This window comes from Erithacus rubecula, assembly GCF_903797595.1.
Source record: "Erithacus rubecula genome assembly, chromosome: 11".
NCBI lineage: Eukaryota > Metazoa > Chordata > Aves > Passeriformes > Muscicapidae > Erithacus > Erithacus rubecula.
The window spans coordinates 4,845,860-4,864,914 of record NC_136663.1 but is presented as its reverse complement, the minus strand read 5'-3'; the positions used below and the strand labels follow the sequence as shown (position 1 = coordinate 4,864,914).

General features: G+C 36.4%; 1 protein-coding gene across 10 annotated transcripts in view; it reads right to left on the bottom strand.

Annotated features, from left to right (window-relative positions):
* The window catches only part of NLGN1 (neuroligin 1), a 416,745-nt gene that overhangs the window by 169,850 nt on the left and 227,840 nt on the right, over positions 1-19,055 (bottom strand). For all 10 annotated transcript variants that reach the window (XM_079315493.1, XM_079315491.1, XM_079315494.1 and 7 more), the window contains one exon: positions 18,188-18,340. In XM_079315493.1, the coding sequence (XP_079171619.1) occupies positions 18,188-18,340 (153 nt within the window). The remainder of the gene's footprint in view (positions 1-18,187; positions 18,341-19,055) is intronic.

The following is a 19,055-nucleotide window of genomic DNA, read 5'->3' as shown; positions in this document are numbered from 1 at the left end:
ACTCTCAGACTCTCAGGCTCTGATGTGGAAAACCTATCCACATGACTGCAATTAACTGAGATGAAACAAACTGGACCACTTACTGAGAAAAATATGCATGCACTTAAAAACTTGATGAGTACTTCAGCTAAAGAACATTGCATCAATTTTAGGCAAGAGCCTTATTTCAGTAACGTCTTTGAATCTGCTTGAAGATACAATTGATAACACATCCCAAAGTTTCCTACAGTTTCTCTCACTGTTTATCATGAGACAGAAACTTGGGTGCTTCATTTCATTTTCATAGTCTGATATACAATTTTTCACACATAAAGAGTAGAATATAATGGATAAAAATATAGATGAATTTTTACAGAGGTTTAAAAGCTCATTTTACAAGAAAGTGGTGCTGCTGTTACTATTTCCTGCATAGAACATCAGCCAGTATCAAGGGGAACATGATGATATCTGTAACAGTTTAATTTTACAGGTAAATATAGAAATATTTTCCTGTGGTGCATCAGCAAAACCAAGCAAAAATCCAAAACAAACAAACAAACAAACAAACAAAAAACAACACAAAAACAAAAATAACAAAAACCCAACAAAAAATAAACCTCATACAAAATGTCAGAATATTCCCAGAGGCCAAAAATATTAAAATTGCAAAATTAACAAACTTTTGTGCAAGATAAATCAAGTAAATTAATTTGGGACATCTGTAGCTGCAAACACTAGTGGGAATGGCAGACAGCCTACCTGATTCCAGTTCCTCCCAAGACCTTGCTCTATAGACACAGAATAAACCAATAACAATTTGGGTCACATCTTACCTTAAATGCCTCAGCTGCTCTCATAAAATTTGGTCCCACCTTAACCAGAAGCCAAATCATTGTCCTGCCCTGTGCCCAGGGTGAGATCTGCACTGTGGTTCTGCCCTGATGGAAAGAACTTGTCCTTCAGGTTTGGTTAGAAACTTAAACAGCTGTTTTGTTTCATAATTCTCAGAGAAATCTAACTTCATCATGAATATAATGTCAAAAAATGTCAACAAAAGCTGTCTCCCTCTAGGAATGATTTTTTGGAACAACCTGTGGTTGCACTGCAGTTCAGTAGTTCACAGCTATCTGCAGGAGCACTTTGTACCTCCACTTTGAGGAGGCTGGAGTCCCAGAGGGAACTATTCTTTTTTCCAGTATATTTGACATGTTCAGCTGTTAGTGCTCATTATGGTCATTATGAGTTATTACTGCTCATTATGCTGTTAGGCAGATGACACCTAGATTTACTGAACTGATGCAGATGGGGGTGGAAGAACCTTTATTCTCAGATGCAGATCTTGTATGATCTAAAAGGAGAGCTAAAAATGGTTGGGATGAGGAGAAGAAAAGGAGGCATTGAAAGAAACACCACACTTTCAAACCAAAACCAGTGACATCAAGCCACATCTGCCATTGAGTGTCAGGTGTAAACAGCCTTGTTACATTCACCTTCCTCAGCTTGTCTCTAGGAACCATATAGCTCAGAAACAGAAATGAATCTAAGATAAATTAAAGAATAATTCCAATATTACTGTTCAATTTCCTCTGCTCCATCACTCATGCAATAACATGTGACTTTGGCTACTTACTTCAGTGATAAAATTTTAGATAGCCTTATGCATTACAATTTAATTATTCTCTAAAACAAAAATAGAAATACTGGCATAGTCAGTTCCTGAAAATACTATCAAAAGCTGTACAGCAACAGGACTCCCTGGAAAAACTACTCGACTGCAAATTTGCATTTTCCGTTTTCTGTTAATACAAATCAGATGTGAAACTAGAGTCTGAAAAGAAGTAGCAAAAAAAGGTTAGTCTCATAAAAACTTACAGCAGGTTAAACTGCTTAAATAAGTTATTGAGTCACTTTTTTCAACCATCATTATTTACTTTTTAAAGATTTTGATGAGCTATTCAGCAGAGGGAGGAGAATACACAATTAGCTGTATTTTATTTGATTTAGGTTTTTTTATGTGAAGGACAAGAGTTTAAGCTTCCTGAAAACCAAATGGATCACGATGCCAGATTTTTGATCTCTCTTCCAATGCTGCTCTAGACAGGACACAGTAGGCTCTGCCTTTCAGATTGACACAGGTCCTTTATGAGTTCCCTGCATGTCACACAATTGAGCAGAGCTCCTGAGCTCCTTGACAAGAGCCCTGGAATGGATTCTCTGAGGGTGTGTGATGCCACAGCAGCTCTAAGTGCTGTGCACTCACTGCTGCAAAGTGCCTTGTGCTGGCTGGAGCACCAAGGGAAGGGAAAATGCCACAACCACCTGCTCTTGGGTGTAAAACAAGAGAGGAGTGAGTGGTAATCCTTCCCCTCCTGGGCTCTGCTCAGTGTGCACAGGCCAGAGTTCCCTGGCTGAGGGACAAGAGAAATGCCATCGAGATGGAAAGGGTGAAGTGAGGTAAATCATCTTCATCTCCTCTTGCATCCCAGAAACCAAATATTTGGACTGTGCACAGCTACACTATTGGAAGTCTCAGAGTCATAAGCTCCATCAATCTGTCTGTAATCAATCAAAGAGAAAGTCATTAATTAATTAATTAGTCAGATATAATTAGCAAACTGATAAATAGCATGCGGTGGCATTTGAGTAATCCAGAGTAGTTTTATCAATCTGGGAATTTCCATTCTTTTGGAAATAATTGTAAAGGACACTAATTTTTTTTTTTTTTACCAGATAAATCAAGGTAGAAATGCATATCCCAGCATTGTGATACAACATGCCAGCTCAAACTTGTGGCATATCAGTTCTTTCCTGCTAGTCAAATTTTCAGTGGTGGAAATCTCTGAAGAGAAAAATAATAAAGGAATAAATATGCATATCCTTCAACCTCTAACAGATTGAAATGGAGTTGTTTTGTCAGGAGCAACAGCTTTTATCTGCTTTACATTGATATCATTGTGAAAGGGGCTATGTAACTTTTTAATAAATATAAATAAATGTATATTCTGACTTAATTTTTTAATCATTGATGAGGGAATTCTCTGAATAGCTTTTTGTTCCTGACTAACCATTGCCTGATGGCTAATCCTGCATCAATAAATATAATCTAGTGCTTTATGATCAGGAATTTTATTGCCAGATGTCAGGAATGCAGTGGACAATTACATCACATTACAAATATGGGGCTTGATCCAACACAATTAAAATTAATGAGCTTTTTATTGCCTGAAATTTGCTAGAATCAAGGACATAATTAAAAGAAATGGTCACACTTTTAAGCACAATCTATGCATTTGTGATAACCCTACTCAAAGTATGTAATAATACTGTGACTAATGTAATAATAGTGTGACTATCTTGTTCATAAAAAGGTCAATATGGGTGTAGTTTTCTTTGGAAAAAGAATTGTTTGCAATAGTTGGGTTTTGTATATTTAAAACGTGAAAATTTTTAGCATTGTGATCCTGTAAAGTACTAGAATGGCTTTATTAACATAATCAAGAACAATATGTGTCCTTAGAATTACTGATATTTATTTTACAATTGATCAGCCAAATATGGGTCAAGAGGAAATCATACCAAGGGGAAAATATTTATTTTCCAGTTTCCTTAAAAGTAAACTTTCACTGTTTTCTTAGCTGTATACTCCAGGAGTCAGACTCAATAAAAATCTATCCCACATTAATTTTATCCATGTAAGCAACTTAACTGCAATCAGCAGAACTACTCATATTTATAGTTAATCAGGACCAACAGAAATCATAGAGGTTATAAACCCACAAAAACTGTTTTAGCAACAAAGGCCAGGCACACCAAAAGAAAGGAAGCATCAAACCCATGGTTTTTTAAAGGATCTAGATTTCCTCCTGTACTCTCTCTATCATGCTCCTGAGGTAAATTTCCTGTTATCTCAGACTCTCTTCTTCAGGCTGATGTGAACTGTGGAACTGTATGCAAATCACAGAATATTTAAGGCTGGAAGAGACCTCCAGGATAATCAGATCCAACCATTACCCCAACCCTGCCATGTTCCACTAACCCACATCCCCAAGTGCCACAGCTCCAGCTCTTTTTGAGCATCCCAGGGACAGGAATGGCACAGCTCCACATCTGAGAGCATGTGAATTGTGCTTGGAAAACACCAGGGAAACCAAGAAACTTAAAAAGAAGTAGACAACTAATTAAAGGAAAGAATGAGGAGGAGAAAATGGAAATTTGGACTGTCCTGAGCAGGATCAGGAGTTGGACTGATGATTCTTGTGGGTCCCTTCCAACTCAGGATATTCAATGTTTCTGTGGAATGATAAGGCAGAACAGTTTGGTGCAGTAGGAAATGTAACTGAAATAAAAGCAGCACAGATTTTGCTCTTTTTCAAGGTACCACATAACCTACAATTTCATTCATGGTTTTAAATAATTTCATGTATTTTTAGTATTTTTGATATCATTAAAGTTGCTCAGTATTTGCTGCAAATCCATTCCTATAGTGCTATTGGTTAAAGACCAGAGAACTTTAAAGTAAACTTTAGCACGTTTAAAGTTGCTTTCAATTACACAAATTGCTAAAACTCCTACATTCTCCCTTTCCATCTTTTAGTGCCACAGAATGTTTGCTGGCATTGCATGGAAAAAGGAATTGTGATTTTTATAGTGCAGCAAACAAGTGATTGTTTGTCCTGCTGAGTGTTAGCTCTGACCCAGGTAGCAGTTTTATAGTCTGAGGATCAAAGTGCAGCTAACCCATCAAAATCACATTCCAGCTTTGTTTATTACTCCCTTAACCTTTCATCTGTGCTTTACACAGTGCTGAGAAATACATATATAAAAAATGTTCAGAAAGGTGAGTCATCTTTACTTCTTTACTTATCATAGTATAACAAGCTCTTTGTTCTTCTTAAAACTCTTCCATCTTTAAATCTACTATGATATTCCTTCTGAAAAATGAGTGAATTAATATACACAATACATTTTCAACTTCCAGAAAAAGTACTTCAACTTGTTTGATTCACCTTAGAAATATTGTTGTTTGAAGAGTCCATAATATTGAAAAGACTTAATGAAATTATAATTGTCAGTAGCACTGGGTTATATTTTCTTGCAGTCTTTTAAAACTAAAATTTTTGGGGGAGGATTTTTTTAGGAGATGCAGCAAATAATATCAGATATATGTAAACACTCTCAAGGGAAAACAAACCCATTTATCAGTTGTATTCTTACAGAGAAATCCCCAAGGATGTCTCTAAAACAGATTTCTGGGTTCTACAAGTTGTTAGGCACAGGATATTTAACCTCCATTCCAAAACATTTCACTACTTGGATTTACTGAGAAGCTGCTTTTAAAAGTACCTTCAATCTGCTTTATTCATGTCAATTGCAGCAAGCTATTAGCTGTAATTGGCAATTTAATTTTTTTTTCTTTTTGCTGCTTTTAGTGTATGATCAGCTTCCAAAAGTAAGGTTTTAGAATTTCACTAATGTACCTTAAGCGATGTATTCATCCGTAGCACAGGCAAATTTTACTTAAGAAATTGGTCTTTATCAACATGTGATTTTTCAATATGCATCAAGAGATGTGAAAAAATATGTCCTCAGGAATTGCCAAATTGTCTGGAAAATGAACAGTGAGATGAGTGACAGCACAGAAGAAACACCCAGGATTGACAAAAACAAAGAAAAAAACCCCAAGATGACAGTGGGGGCTGAACCTAAATAAATGGCACCAAGCTAAAAAACAAGCCAACATCCAGCTTACACTGGATCCTTTCCTAAGAGGAAAAAAAGACAAGGCAGAGAAAATGTAGTCTTCCATTGTCTCGTAATTTGCAGGCAATTTTAGGATTCCTTAAAATCAGGAGCTCCATTCCTGAAAACTCAAATTCAGCAGAGAAAGCTGCAACACAAGACTTTGCATGATTTAACCTGTGACCATTTGATTCTTACCCACCTCCCCCCCCTGCTCAGTTCTTGGGTAATGCCAGAGTAAGGGCAGGATTTACCAAAAGACCTGGAAAGGCTTAGGTGTGAAAAAGTTTCTGCACCTCTAAGCCTGGTTAAGTTTTCAGGAGACAGATCATTATCTCTCACTGCCAGGCTGTCAAAACACAGCCAGGTTTTTCCTTTGGGATGGTAGAATAAGAAATGCCTCCTGTGCCCCTGAGCCACAGGCTGAAACCTTAGCACATGTGAGGAGATGATACATCTACTGGTGTCAGAAAAAAAAAAAAAAAAAAAAAAAAAAAAAAAAAAAAAAAAAAAAAAAAAAAAGGTAGTAGTGTGGTTATTGCTTTGCAGAAAAGTTTGTTACTTTTTTTTATTTTTTTTTTTTTTGCCTATGACAACTATAATGGGCTAATTCATTTTCAGGCAAGCCCAGACTATGCAGAGAGAAGTTTTATGAAGATAATCAGGTGTTAAAATGCCAGGTAGATGTCTAGAGAATAATTTATCTGCTCCCTCACAGTACTTGTGACCCACTGCTCTGCCTTAGGATCACAGAATCACAGCCTTTGGGTAGCTGGGACCTGTGGGGATTTTGGTTCAACACCTCCCCTGCTGGACCAGGGCCAAGTAAATCAGGTTACTCAGGTCTGTGGCCAGGTAGGGTTTGAATATCTACCTGCACTGGAGACTCCCCAGCCTCTCTGGGCAACCTGATCCAGCATCTGACCACCCTCAGAATAAACAAGGATTTTATTTTTGGACTTTCCTATATACTTGGTGCCCACTGCCACTTGTGCTTTTACTGGATGCCACCAAGACTGTCAGGTTGTTTTTTTAAATCTTCCTCATTCTCTATAAACTCACATTGAAGCCAGTGAAAGCCACACCCCTTCACATGCTTGTTTTAATTTCTCTTGGCTTTTTGCATATAGCTCACTTGGCAGGGAGAAGTTAAGAAACAGGTTCTGAATATGTTTCTGTTGAGTTCTGCAACTTTGCAGGATGACTTGAACAACAACTGACTGTTAGCACACATTGATCCTCACAAGTAATTTTGTTTCTTTCAGTGAGATTGATTATCTTTACCTAAATCATAGAGATCTCCTGGGAGGAAGCACTAAGAAACTACAGAGAATGTGATGGGAAAAGCTTTTGAAGGACGAACAAGTTTTAGCAGCAGAAAACTGAGAGCTCGTATAAATGAAAAGCACAATCTCATGACAAAAGCTCTCATCTGTATAGTCACACAAAGGAATGTATCTATTTCCATCATCCAAATGCCAGCATTCAGTCATTAATGGGAAATAAACCCTTGGGCTCATTTTTCAAAGTTGTTTTGTTGGAGTTCTTAGGGAGTTCTATGGTTCTTAGGGAACCATATAAAAGCAGAGCAAGACTCACGTATTCTGAATGCAATATCCAGAATTTGTTCAGAGTCTTTCTGGAGCACTGCAGACCTCAGGAATGATGAGCCACAGAGGTGAGCTTAGAAGAGTGGGAGTAAGAGAGAGGAACAAACATATGGAGCCAGTTTTCATTGGTGCCCAAGGCAGGAGAAACAAAAAAAAAGGGCAAAACTGAGAATTTATTCTCCATAATACATTCTCAGTATTATCAGTTCCACTACACCTACTGAATACACTCCTGTTTGTAAATTTGTTTGTACACAACACTTTCAAAAGCAACCTATCAACAAGAACATCTGCTGCCATGACTGAATTTGAACCAGAGATCAAAACACTACTTATGAAATATTTATAAAAAGAAACCAGCCAACAACTATATGGAACTTTGAAAGGATGAAAAAGCAACATTATGCACTTATGAGGGGGAAAGGAAAGGAAATGTGTGCATTGTTTTAAAGCCATTTCATAATAGAACCTTAAATTTGAAATTGTGATCACTACTTCTACAGCATCTACCCAGAAAAAACTGCAAAGATGAAATTCAGGCACTACCACAGATGTTGAACTTTGTGGTTGCTGGAAAATGCAGGTAATATTTATCAATAACATTTTTAAAGCACATCTTCTGCTGGAGGGAACCCACATTAGAAAAGCTCTGTGCTAGCAAGGTAGTAGTCAAGAGATTTCTTTGTTATCAGAAAGAAAATAAATGAAATAGTGAGTACATTTCCATTTTAAGTTATCTTTAATAGTAATTAAAGAACCTAATGATAACCAAAATCCAAACAATGTGCATGCTAATAGCTATCAAGTACAATAATAGAGAAACTCAGTGATGAAAGAAACTCAGCTTTAAGCCTTGAACACACAGGATGTGAAAGCCCTTAATTATCAAAAGAGAAAATTTTAAGTAATAGAATCATAGAATAGTTTGGGTTGGAATGAACTTTAAATATCATTTAGTTCCATCCCCTACCATGGGCAGGAGCACCTTCCACTATCCCAGGTTGCTCCAAACCCCATCCAGCCTGTCCATGGACATGTCCAGGGATGGGGCATCCACAGCTGCTCTGGATCCCCTGTGCCAGGGACTCACCACTCTCACAGGGAACAATTTTTTTTTCTGATATCTGATATAAACCTCCTCTCATCTTGAAGCCATTTTCCCTTATTCTTTCATTCCAGACCCTTTTAAAAAGTCTCTGTCCATTTCTGGAGCTCTTTCAGGTGCTGGCAGGCCACACTCAGGTCACTCTGAAGGCTTCAGAGCTAAAGGCTGAACAAATTCTCTCAGTCTTTCCCCATAGGAGAAGTAAATGATCAGAAAACAATGGTGGGGAGAAAGTTAATATTCCTTTTAATGTGAACACTTCCCTTTCAGTCCACCCCACCATAATTTAGCCATCCTTGTTAGGAACTATATAATGGCAAAAGGAAAATATTTAGAGAACATTTTTCAAGAGGCATGTAATAATGAAGTGAGTAATTATAACACCCCCAGGGTGCTCAGGAGTGCATTTTACAGGGTCATTAATATGGTTCATGGGAAGCTGAAAGCTGCTGGCCTTTGGCCCCACAGCACACAGGGGGCCAGTGAAGGACACCCTGTGGTGCCACTGATTGAGAAAAACCTCACGGATGAAATGCAAACCCATCCCCACTGGAGACAGCATTTACCTGGAGCTGGAAGGAAAATCTCAGCCAGAGAAGCAAATCTATTAAAGTGCAATAAACCACACCAAGAAATAGAAATGGAAACAAATATTTTGGGAAGAAATTCATTTCAATGTGTGTTTCCTGTTGGAATCAGTGAGATGGCACAAGTGCTTACCAAACTCTTGGGATGTTGGAATCTAAATAAACAAAACAGCTTAGGGATATGTTTGCCTAATCTTTTTGAAATTATTTGGAGCTATATGGTGCTCTGCCTCCTTTCTTTTATTTTTTTTTTCCTGTACTGAACAATTCATTCTTCAATAGTAAAATTAATAGTAAAGAATTTGTCAGTATACCTATGGCAATTTAAGGTCCCTCAACCACAATCCTGGTGGAAAGCCTTGGGAAAATGAACAAATTGTAATGAGTGAGGGAGATTTCACAAATACAAACATCCATGACCTGACAAAAAATACGGAAAAAAAAAATTTAAAATCAGTAGAACTTTTGAATGTGTAGTGAGTCTCCCATACAAAGACTGCTCAACTCTCTTTCATTCTGTTTCATTAGGATCTTGAAAAAATAGTGAAAAATTACTGCAGAACAATGAAAAATGCCAGTAAGATTGATTTCTCAAGCAATAAACCCCCTGAAACATGGAGGATATATTTCAAGTTCTTAATTAAAGTGTGTAAGTGATCTTTCTTTTCTCAAAAATATTTTTAGCTTGTAACATATACAACATAAGATATATTCAAAATACTTTTACAAATGCATTGGTATCTAGAATTTACATTTGCTGGAAGGCAATTTTCATACTTTGCTTAACAAGGGATATTAACCAATATACAACATTTCCTCTGGCCTTTTAGAGACCTTCACCTAACAGTTTTTCATGCAATAATGTATTGAAATACAGTTTTTGCCAAAATAATATTTATTTGCCAGTACATCTTGGGATATAAGAAATTAGTGTATCAAACAATGCAGTCTCCTATATATTCTCCATTAGAAGGTAATGCAAATTGCAACATTTTTATTGTAGTATTTTCTAGGTTGGCTGAGACAGGTATTTATAAATGGATCACACATTAAATAGAGGAAAAAATTTAGGGCTCTCTCTTGCCACTACTGCTGCCAAGAGAGTTTTGTACCTCTAGATCTATTGTTCACATTACTCTTTTTAACCATTAAAAAGTGCTGCTACAACCTTAAAATACAGCTCTTGTTCAACTGACTCAAAAATATCAGGAGGTACTACATCAAGGAAGTATCAGAATAATATTTGAGCTAGTACCCATATATGTAAACTAATTTGCACACGAAAAAACCCCATAAAATGAGGAATTTTATGCAATTGAAATGTGTGAAAAATGAGAGCAATATTTGCAATGGAAATCCTGTCAAGTTATCTGTTGCTTCCAATGCCCCACAGTATACAGAAGTGCTTAATTTAAGCTTCAGAAAACTATTTTAATATATGTAATTAAATGCCATCAGCTGGGAATTTAGAAATATTCCATCTACTTGAACTGCTGCTTCTATCATAAGTGTTGGAAGAATTTTCATTCACCTCTTTTTGTCTGGGCATGAATTACAGCTGCACAAAATTCAGGAGTGCAGAGTTCCTGACCCACCAAGGCTGGACACAGACCTGACTTAGCTGCTGAGTGATTCTTAATGTCTTCCTACATGGGATGAAAAACAGAATATTGGGGACTCAGAGGATTGCTTCTATGTGGGAATGCTCTGCAGTGAGATAAAAATTGCATAAAAATCCCAATTCATCCCCACCTCTTGGCTTACAGTCAGGCAAATCCCTTCCTGGGAAGTTTGGCATCCTGGCAAAGGCAGAGCAGCTGAAATTCTGTTTGCTCCTAAGGATGGGGCCAAATCTGGCTCCCCAAGAAATCTGCCACCCCATCACAAAAAAAATCAAAGGCTTAGGATAGGGCATAGTGTGAAATACAGGCACTACTGTACAGCTGAAACATTAAGAATGCAGTAGATTAAAGGTTTTGCATGGGGATCAGTGATGGTGGAAAAGTAATTTAGTCAGATATTACTTGAAGCAAAGCAAGGGTAGCTACAAATCATAGCTAGATGATAAAAATTACAAATAACATCATGCAGGATAATAGGGTCAAAGATTTTGACTTTTTTTTTCTGAGGCAGTAAGTTATTTATAACTTGTCTTCAGCGAGAACTTTTTCCTTCCAATTTTGCAAATATCATGCTGAAATTTATTCTGCTCTCAAAGATAAATCTGCTATTTAGAAAAACTGGGATACTTTTATTATATGATTAAATATTGATGAAGGAAATTTATCTTACCAAAAAATAATTTTTGTTGACGGAAATGACACAAACTGCTCTTATGCCAAAATGAATAGTTTTAAAGTTTGTTATTTGTTATTTTTCTGTTTACCAAAAAAGAAGCCTAATGAAAAACATCAGAATAAACATGTTATTTAAAATGTACATGTACCAAGAGAGAAACCTATTCAATGACAAATAAAATTATGCCTTTGTGCCCTAAAAAATAGGGAAGCTGGTGTGTGTATGCATCTATCCAAGCAGGTGGATAATGTCAATTGGCTGTGCTAGAAAAAGCACAAATAGAAAAGCAATGGTTCATTTTAAGAGCACGCTGTTTATCCAGGGTTCCCATTTCAGAAATATCTTGCCTGCTGTGCTTTGCAGTTGACCCTTCAAAGATCTCCAGTCAATAACCCATTGTTTACCTCACATCCATTTCATCATTCTGGTGGCACAGACCCAAGCGTGGAAATCTTCCTTTCTCTGCTCCACTGCAACCCCCACCTCCCTCTGGCTGGCACTAACTCACAAAAACCCCCACTAAAATATCATTAATTACAGCAGGTCTGAGATTTGAATGCTAATTCTATTAATGGACCCATGAAATTAGGACACTGCAAATCTCAATGAGCTGTGCTTGGGCCTCCTGCAAGCTGGGCTGCCCTGAGGTTACCTGCTACATTAAATAAGGATTGTCTAATACATTTTTAGAATTCTAAGGATGTGTAAATCAGCCCTTGTGAAGTACAGCACCAGGGGGAATAGATAACTGCAGTATTCTCTCTAAATTAACTCCTTCTATTTATCTAGAATCAAATTCATTTGGAGGGCTTCATACCAAGACTGTGATGCCCCAGGCTAAGGTGGGATCAGATCAGGCTTTCTGGACACCTTCTCTACTGTGTAATTTTATAATATTAAAATTTCATTCATATCAAAAGGAAAACTCTTATGAAGCTGCCAGGGGTCCCTAAAAATGTTTATAGATTAACAGTCCCTACATGTTCTTCCACTTCAGAAAACCTGAATGATTTTTGACTGCACATTTTGATGTGTTTTGCTATTAATTTTCCATCTTTACTTTCAATGTAATGTATTTTTAATTAGGCAATAATCTTCTGCTCATCTATCACTTTTACTCAAACATCTTAGGAAATGGATAATAGAAAAAAGGCTCATCAGAGACCCTTTAGAGGTGCAGCAAAGCTGGAATAAAATGCCATCTCCTGACAGTACCTTTAAGGTTTCATAAAAAGATAATGGATGTGCTTGTCACCAAAGCTAATGATCAAACATTTTCCCACTTTTACTGGATATTAAATTGTGAACTATAAAAGAAAACCCCACAGTCTAAGCAATGTAGGAAAAAGAGTCTTTGTACATTTTTTATCTCCTTTGATATCTAACTAACATAAACCTTCTTATTGCACTGTTACTTTCACTGAATAGCCACTATGCCATGAGATGCATTCACTTTTACTGAAGTGAAAAACTTCTTTTCAGAAGAGACAGCTCTCCAGGTTTCAGAATAAGAACATAAGAGTCTATATTTGCAAAAATACTAAAGTGAAACCAAACACTAGTTCAGCACAATATCTTTACAAAGTTGACCAAAACTTTTTAATTTCATATGAAGCAATTTTTGAAAGTGTTGTATCTAAATTGTATACATTATTTTGAATCATATTCCTAATCCTCTTTTTAATATTTTCAGTAGTGCTACCATGTCAAAATAAAGGGAGGAACAAGGTGGTAAAAAAAGCCCCCAAACATCCAAACTATGTGATGGAGACAATACAAAGTAAATCAAATTAACAAATTTGACAAATCAGAGTAACAGTGAAAAAAACAGATCTAGTTTGAAAGCAATGGGAAAAAAATTATGGTATGTTATTCTATTTAAAAAGGGAGGACTATAAAATCCAAACCTTCTAGTCAATCCTAATGGAATGAGACTCCTGAAACAGGCAGATATTTCCAAGTGGCTCTGAAGTAACTTTCATTAGAATAGATTCTCATCTCTGTGACCTGCACATGGTCAGCTGATAATTCTTCATCCCAAGAAAGGGCTCACCAGGCTAAATTCTGGAATTGCCACAGCACTGGTGCACACAAACTGGCTCATAAGGAAAGGTTGTGCTTAATTTTTTTTTGGGGGGGGGGGGGCTGCTGGGAATGTGCAGCTCCTTGCTGAGAGCAGGGTGGATGAGGGCAGAAATTCTGGGCTGGCTACAGGTTGCCCAGCTCTTTCTGCAGGGCTGTGGTTTTGTAGTTCATGCACCTCTTTGGCCAGTAGATTGCAGGTTGGCATCATTCTGCACAGCAGCAAATCCATGTCCCAACCTCAGGTATTTTCCTAATCTATCCAGACATGAAGTAACAAAATATTTTATGGCATAATCCAAAAGTCACTGAAAAGTTTAGAAAGGGTTTTTGTGACAGTATTTTTTGCTTTGTTCTGTTTTCTGTCACTAATGTGTGTTTTATTTGGCATGAATGCAGCAGCCCAGCACAGCTGGCTCACACAACACACTACTGAAAAATGGAATTTTGGGCTGGAAAACACAACAGACTTCTAAGAACAGCTTTTCTCAGAAACAGTTCTGTGCAAGAGGATCAAATACCTTTCCAGTACTCTTGTTCTTCATCACACCAGTTCAAATTATGGGCAAGCAGGCTCTGTCACAAGGGGATGCCCTGCACTGAAGATCCCCATTGATTGATTTCAGTGCAGTTTTTTGGGAAATAAGGCACTGAGTAATGTTATCAGAGCTTTCAGTCTGCTGCAGTGGCTTTACCTGCAGCATTAAAAGTACCAAATGGAAAAAAAAAAAATTGAAGTGGTGGAAAACTTGGATGAGTGTTTTCTCTTCAGTAATCCAGGACAATATTCTCAAACTAGAGGGTGAGAGTATAAATGCAAGTCTAAATGACAGTAATAGTTCCTATACCCTCCTCAAAATGGAAAATTTCATATAATTAAAGAAGGCATAACAAGGACAATCTCACTCATTGGTGTGCTTCCATTTTGACATGAATTTTGGTCTAAAAGTTTAGGATGTTTGCCTTCCCAAGGCAGACAGAAAATACAAAATAGAGATAACTTTTCCTTTTTATTTATTACCACCTTTGACCCAGATCCCTGGAATGAAAATTTACTGTTTCTGTAGGGACAACCATTGCCTCTTAAAGAAGAAAAAATGGGAATTTTAAAGCAGTGCTCAAACTAGAGATTTCTCTAAATCATTATTTCTTCCCCCTGTTCAGTTTGTGAGCTTCCATACAAATGCTTTTTTTTCTGTATAAGTGCTGTTAAAGTCCTGTGGCTTAAAGATAACCAAGAGCAAAGAGCATAAATTAATAAAATGAAGAAACAAATTCCCAGTTAGCATAAAGCAGCTCTCTCCTTTCTCTCTACTATTGAAACTGAAAGCAGTAGTAGCCAATGGTGACCCAAAGCATTCTCCTTCTCTAAATAAACCTTTCATAAGAAAGAACACAGAAAACAGCATTGGCAGTATTAAATCTGTCCATCATGATCTTTCCTGGATGTTGAATAGACTCCTTTTATAAATCTTTTCCATTTTCTTAATGAAAATTAAATAAAATCCTCCTGCTTTTTACCAGGTGGATATATATTAAGTAAACATTTGACATCTCCTATTCACCTGAGTTTAGAATCCAAATTTGTCTTCATATCTGTCCTTTCCCAAAAAAAAGAACCATAAAAATATATCTGCACTATCCTTCTGCAGTATTCCTTCTTGGTGAAATTGCTTGCACAAGACTGGCATTCAGAAAGAATCTAAAGAAGACATAGTGTGTTTCCAATGGCTTCTTATTCAGTAGTCCCCAATTTCCCAGGGCAAACAGTTCTCTGTTCCTTCACCTTTATCTAAGGACAGTTTCTAACAGACTTTCGTTTTCAGACTTGTTTCAAAGACAAAATTGGACAGGGAGCTCAACAGGGCTTTGGGTTTTTGTTGGATTGTTTGGTTAGTGTATTTTGTTATTTCATTTTGGTTTTGTTTTTTATTTTTGTTTGTTTTTTTTGTTTTTACATTTATTTTAGATGCACTTGCTCCATCATTCTTTAATTTTTATTATTGTTTTCTCTTTATCAAATGGATTCCACTTTTAAGCATTTTTCTAACGTTTTATTTAGAAGCAAACTTTGCATCTCCAAACAACACAGCTCCTTGAGGAGATTAGTCTATAAAACAAAGGATCTTTTAACTCAGAATAAACAGGAAAATTATCTGAACTTCATCAAAAGCTGTCTAATGTGGACTTAATAGTAGTACTGTGAGGAACCTGATATCAAAACACATCCACAGGCCCATCATGATTGGTCTGGAATAAAATGTTACTCTTTCAGCTCTAAACATTTATTGAATGATAATGAATTTTCAGTTTCTTTATTTGAGAAAAGTCAACATCTTGGTGAAACAATGGCAGATGACTCACGGAGACCACCAAGATAAAGATATATATCCACAAAAGTCTGATACAAGAAACCAGATCAATAAAGGTGATATAGAAAGGAATAGACAGGCTATATTTCATCCCTACATCTTCTCATGTGATTAATAATTCCTTAAATTTTCCTTCAGCCTGTAAAGGCAGGAACCAGTGTCCCACAGGCACCAGTCAGTGGAGCTGGAACTCTCACCTGGGATATTATCAGGTAAGGGAAGCTGAGAATTTGTTCCCTATGCTTTTGGAAATCCATATTTTAATGTGACTGCAAAGGGCAACATTCTGCTGGAACAAGGAGGAGCAAGAGTTTCAAATTATCAAAGTTGAAAGCTGGTATCTACTATGATTGTGCACAGTCCTACTCTGATGGCATCTGTAGATTAGAAAACAAGGAAAAGCAGAAAAAATTTAAACTGCTCAAATTTTTTTTTCTGATTGTTTCTCCACTACCTATTTAATCATATATCATCATTATTTATCTAATACATGACAGATAGTGATTGCACCAAATACAGTAGATGTGTATGACTTCTACATAAACAGCATTGGTTTTACTAAGAAAACCCTGCAAACCTTTTACAGAAAGTAGTGTCAAGTATCCATACAAATCACTGGATTCTGCTGAGAATTTTAGAAGTTTTACTGTTACAGGTCCCACTTCAAATAAAATCAGCTCTTTGAGTGTTGAGGCTCAGTAAAGACCATGAAACCCAAAGAATCACAAATACATGAACAAAAATGAAATCATCCTAAACTCAGTGAGATGTTAGCTGTGGGTTACTTCAGGGATCAGTGTCAATTTACAAGTGGAAAACCCATTATCATCAACAAAGGGGTATTAATTTTCATCTTTCAAGCAACTAGCCCTTTTAAACACAGCAATTATTAATGACTTCGAAATCTGACTAAATAATACACAAAAATAAACAGCCCTTCCAGATAATAGATACTTTCTTTTATACTGGCATATAATACAGAGAAATATTGTTTGAGACATCAAAGACAGGCACTGGTATCAAACTGAAATGTTGATTAGATTATTAACTGCTGTACTAATATATGTCCAGGACTTGAAGTCACATAATTGGAAAACAGGGGGAAGAAAATCATAAAAAATACCAGAACTTCCTTACTTAAAGGGTTACATCACAAATTAAACCTCCAGTACCAAGGGAATAAATCCAGACAACAATAGCTATGATCTCTAGAAATTATTCAGTCCCTGGTAAAACACAATCACAGTAGACTAAATTTCAAAATCTAAAGTCAAAATCCATTCCCTCCCCCTGAAATTAGGATGTCATATTTTTAACAAAAATTAAACTGTTGGAAGACAATTACCCAGATGAGCAAAGCAGAAATGATGCACTAACTGTATACTAACTGAATTCAAAACACCAAGAACAGAGCAATGATGAACAAAAACCAACAACCCAAAAGCAAAGCAGAGTAGCAGACATTTTAAAATAAAATTGACTGGTCTTCATATTAAATTCTCTGCTGTGAATGACACTTGGTCTGTCACACCCTTTCAGATGTTATAGGGAATACACTTACACCTGTTAAGTATTCTCTTCTGATTTCCATTATATCCTTTCTGGAGTGTTAGCATGCAATATTTTGGTAAAACATGCAGAAAAATCCCCTAACAATCATATTGTCTCAAGAGCTGGTGGACTTTATCATGCATGTGACTACTCTGAGAAAATAGCAGAGTAATTTTTATTTTTATTTTAATAAATACAAGAAGGATACCACACACCTCTACCAACAGCAGGAGCACATTCTATTGAATTGATTTGAAACAATCAAAGGTAACTTTTTCTGGAAAAGAAATACTGGAGGTACTGAGTAACACCCAAACCACTTCTCAAAAGCACAAAAAAGCTCAAAACAAACAGGTAAAAAGACATTTTCATAACATCCTTCATTTTTTTAAAGCATGAAAAAATCATGGTAGTTAAAAGTCTCATTCTAATAGCAAACCCTACCTTCTATGGCTTAAAAGATTTTTGAAAATTAATTTACCTGTCTATGAATTAAAGCATCAGTGTTATTCACAGAAACAAACAAGATCAAACCAAAGAAACAAAAACCAAATAAACAAACAAACAAAAAAAAAAAAACAACCCAAGGAAAAAAAAAAACCCCAAAGCAGAAACTCTTCTGCCTGGACAGCTCAGCAATGGGAATTCCTGTTTCATGCAGCATGACAGCAGGCTCTTCCAGAAAATACTTGCAATATCTTTACATCTCATCCCCAGAATACAAACCTTATATTCGACAAAGAAAATTTAAAAACACTTGTCGCTCTTCTGCCTTTTTTTTTTGTTTTTTTAAGTACATTCTCACACAAAATATGAATTGCATTGCAGACAGCAGGGATTAGTGGAAAGCTGAAAGCTTCTTACCCAGCACCCCAAGGCGATAGTTGACTGTGATGACTATCACATTCCCATAACTTGCTAGAACACTGCCATCATACAAATTTCCAGTGCCTTCCATGTAGGACCCTCCGTGAATATACACCATCACAGGCTTAGGTCCCCCACTGTCCCGAATGTCTGGAAAAAATATTAAGATACATTTTATCTCAAGAAAGCACCAAAGAAGATACATGCAATATTTTAATTTTTTAAAATATTTTTTAATTTTTTTTTTTTTTTTTTTTTAGTGAGGTAATTTTTTTTCTCAAAGTGTTTCTCAAGCAACATCTTGTACATAAGGAATTGGGCAGGTGGGCACAAGTGTTTCTTTGTGGTTTGCTCGTAACAAAAATTCCTATTTTTGGAACAGTCTGAAAAGCAGAAAGGAAATGAAAATGGTAACACATTTGCTCAAATGCTCTGATTCTGACCCTGCTGAACTGGGTGTCTTCTACATAATTTCTACTAACATAAGAGTGAGCTCATTTTGGCTGAACACTTCTGAAAGCTCAGTGCAACTTTCTGTTCACTTAGCTAAGGGAAATCCAGCATACTAAAATAAACAAGATTTCTTGTTTACATACATAAAAATGTTGATTTCTTCCAGTCCACTAATTCGTAAAAGGAGTGTACAAACAGCTCTCTTTGGATGGGTCTGAAGGTTGAGTTCAAAAAGTATTTGAAAGTTGTTTAGCACTTAGGCCTTGAATTAAGATTCTTGATAACTTGGGTAGCATGAAGGTTAAGGTACATGGATATTTCTTTGTTTCCTAAATCATGAAAAGGATTGAATCTTTGAAAAAATAACTGCCTGGAACAATACTGAAAAATTCCCACCCTGTATTCAAAACAA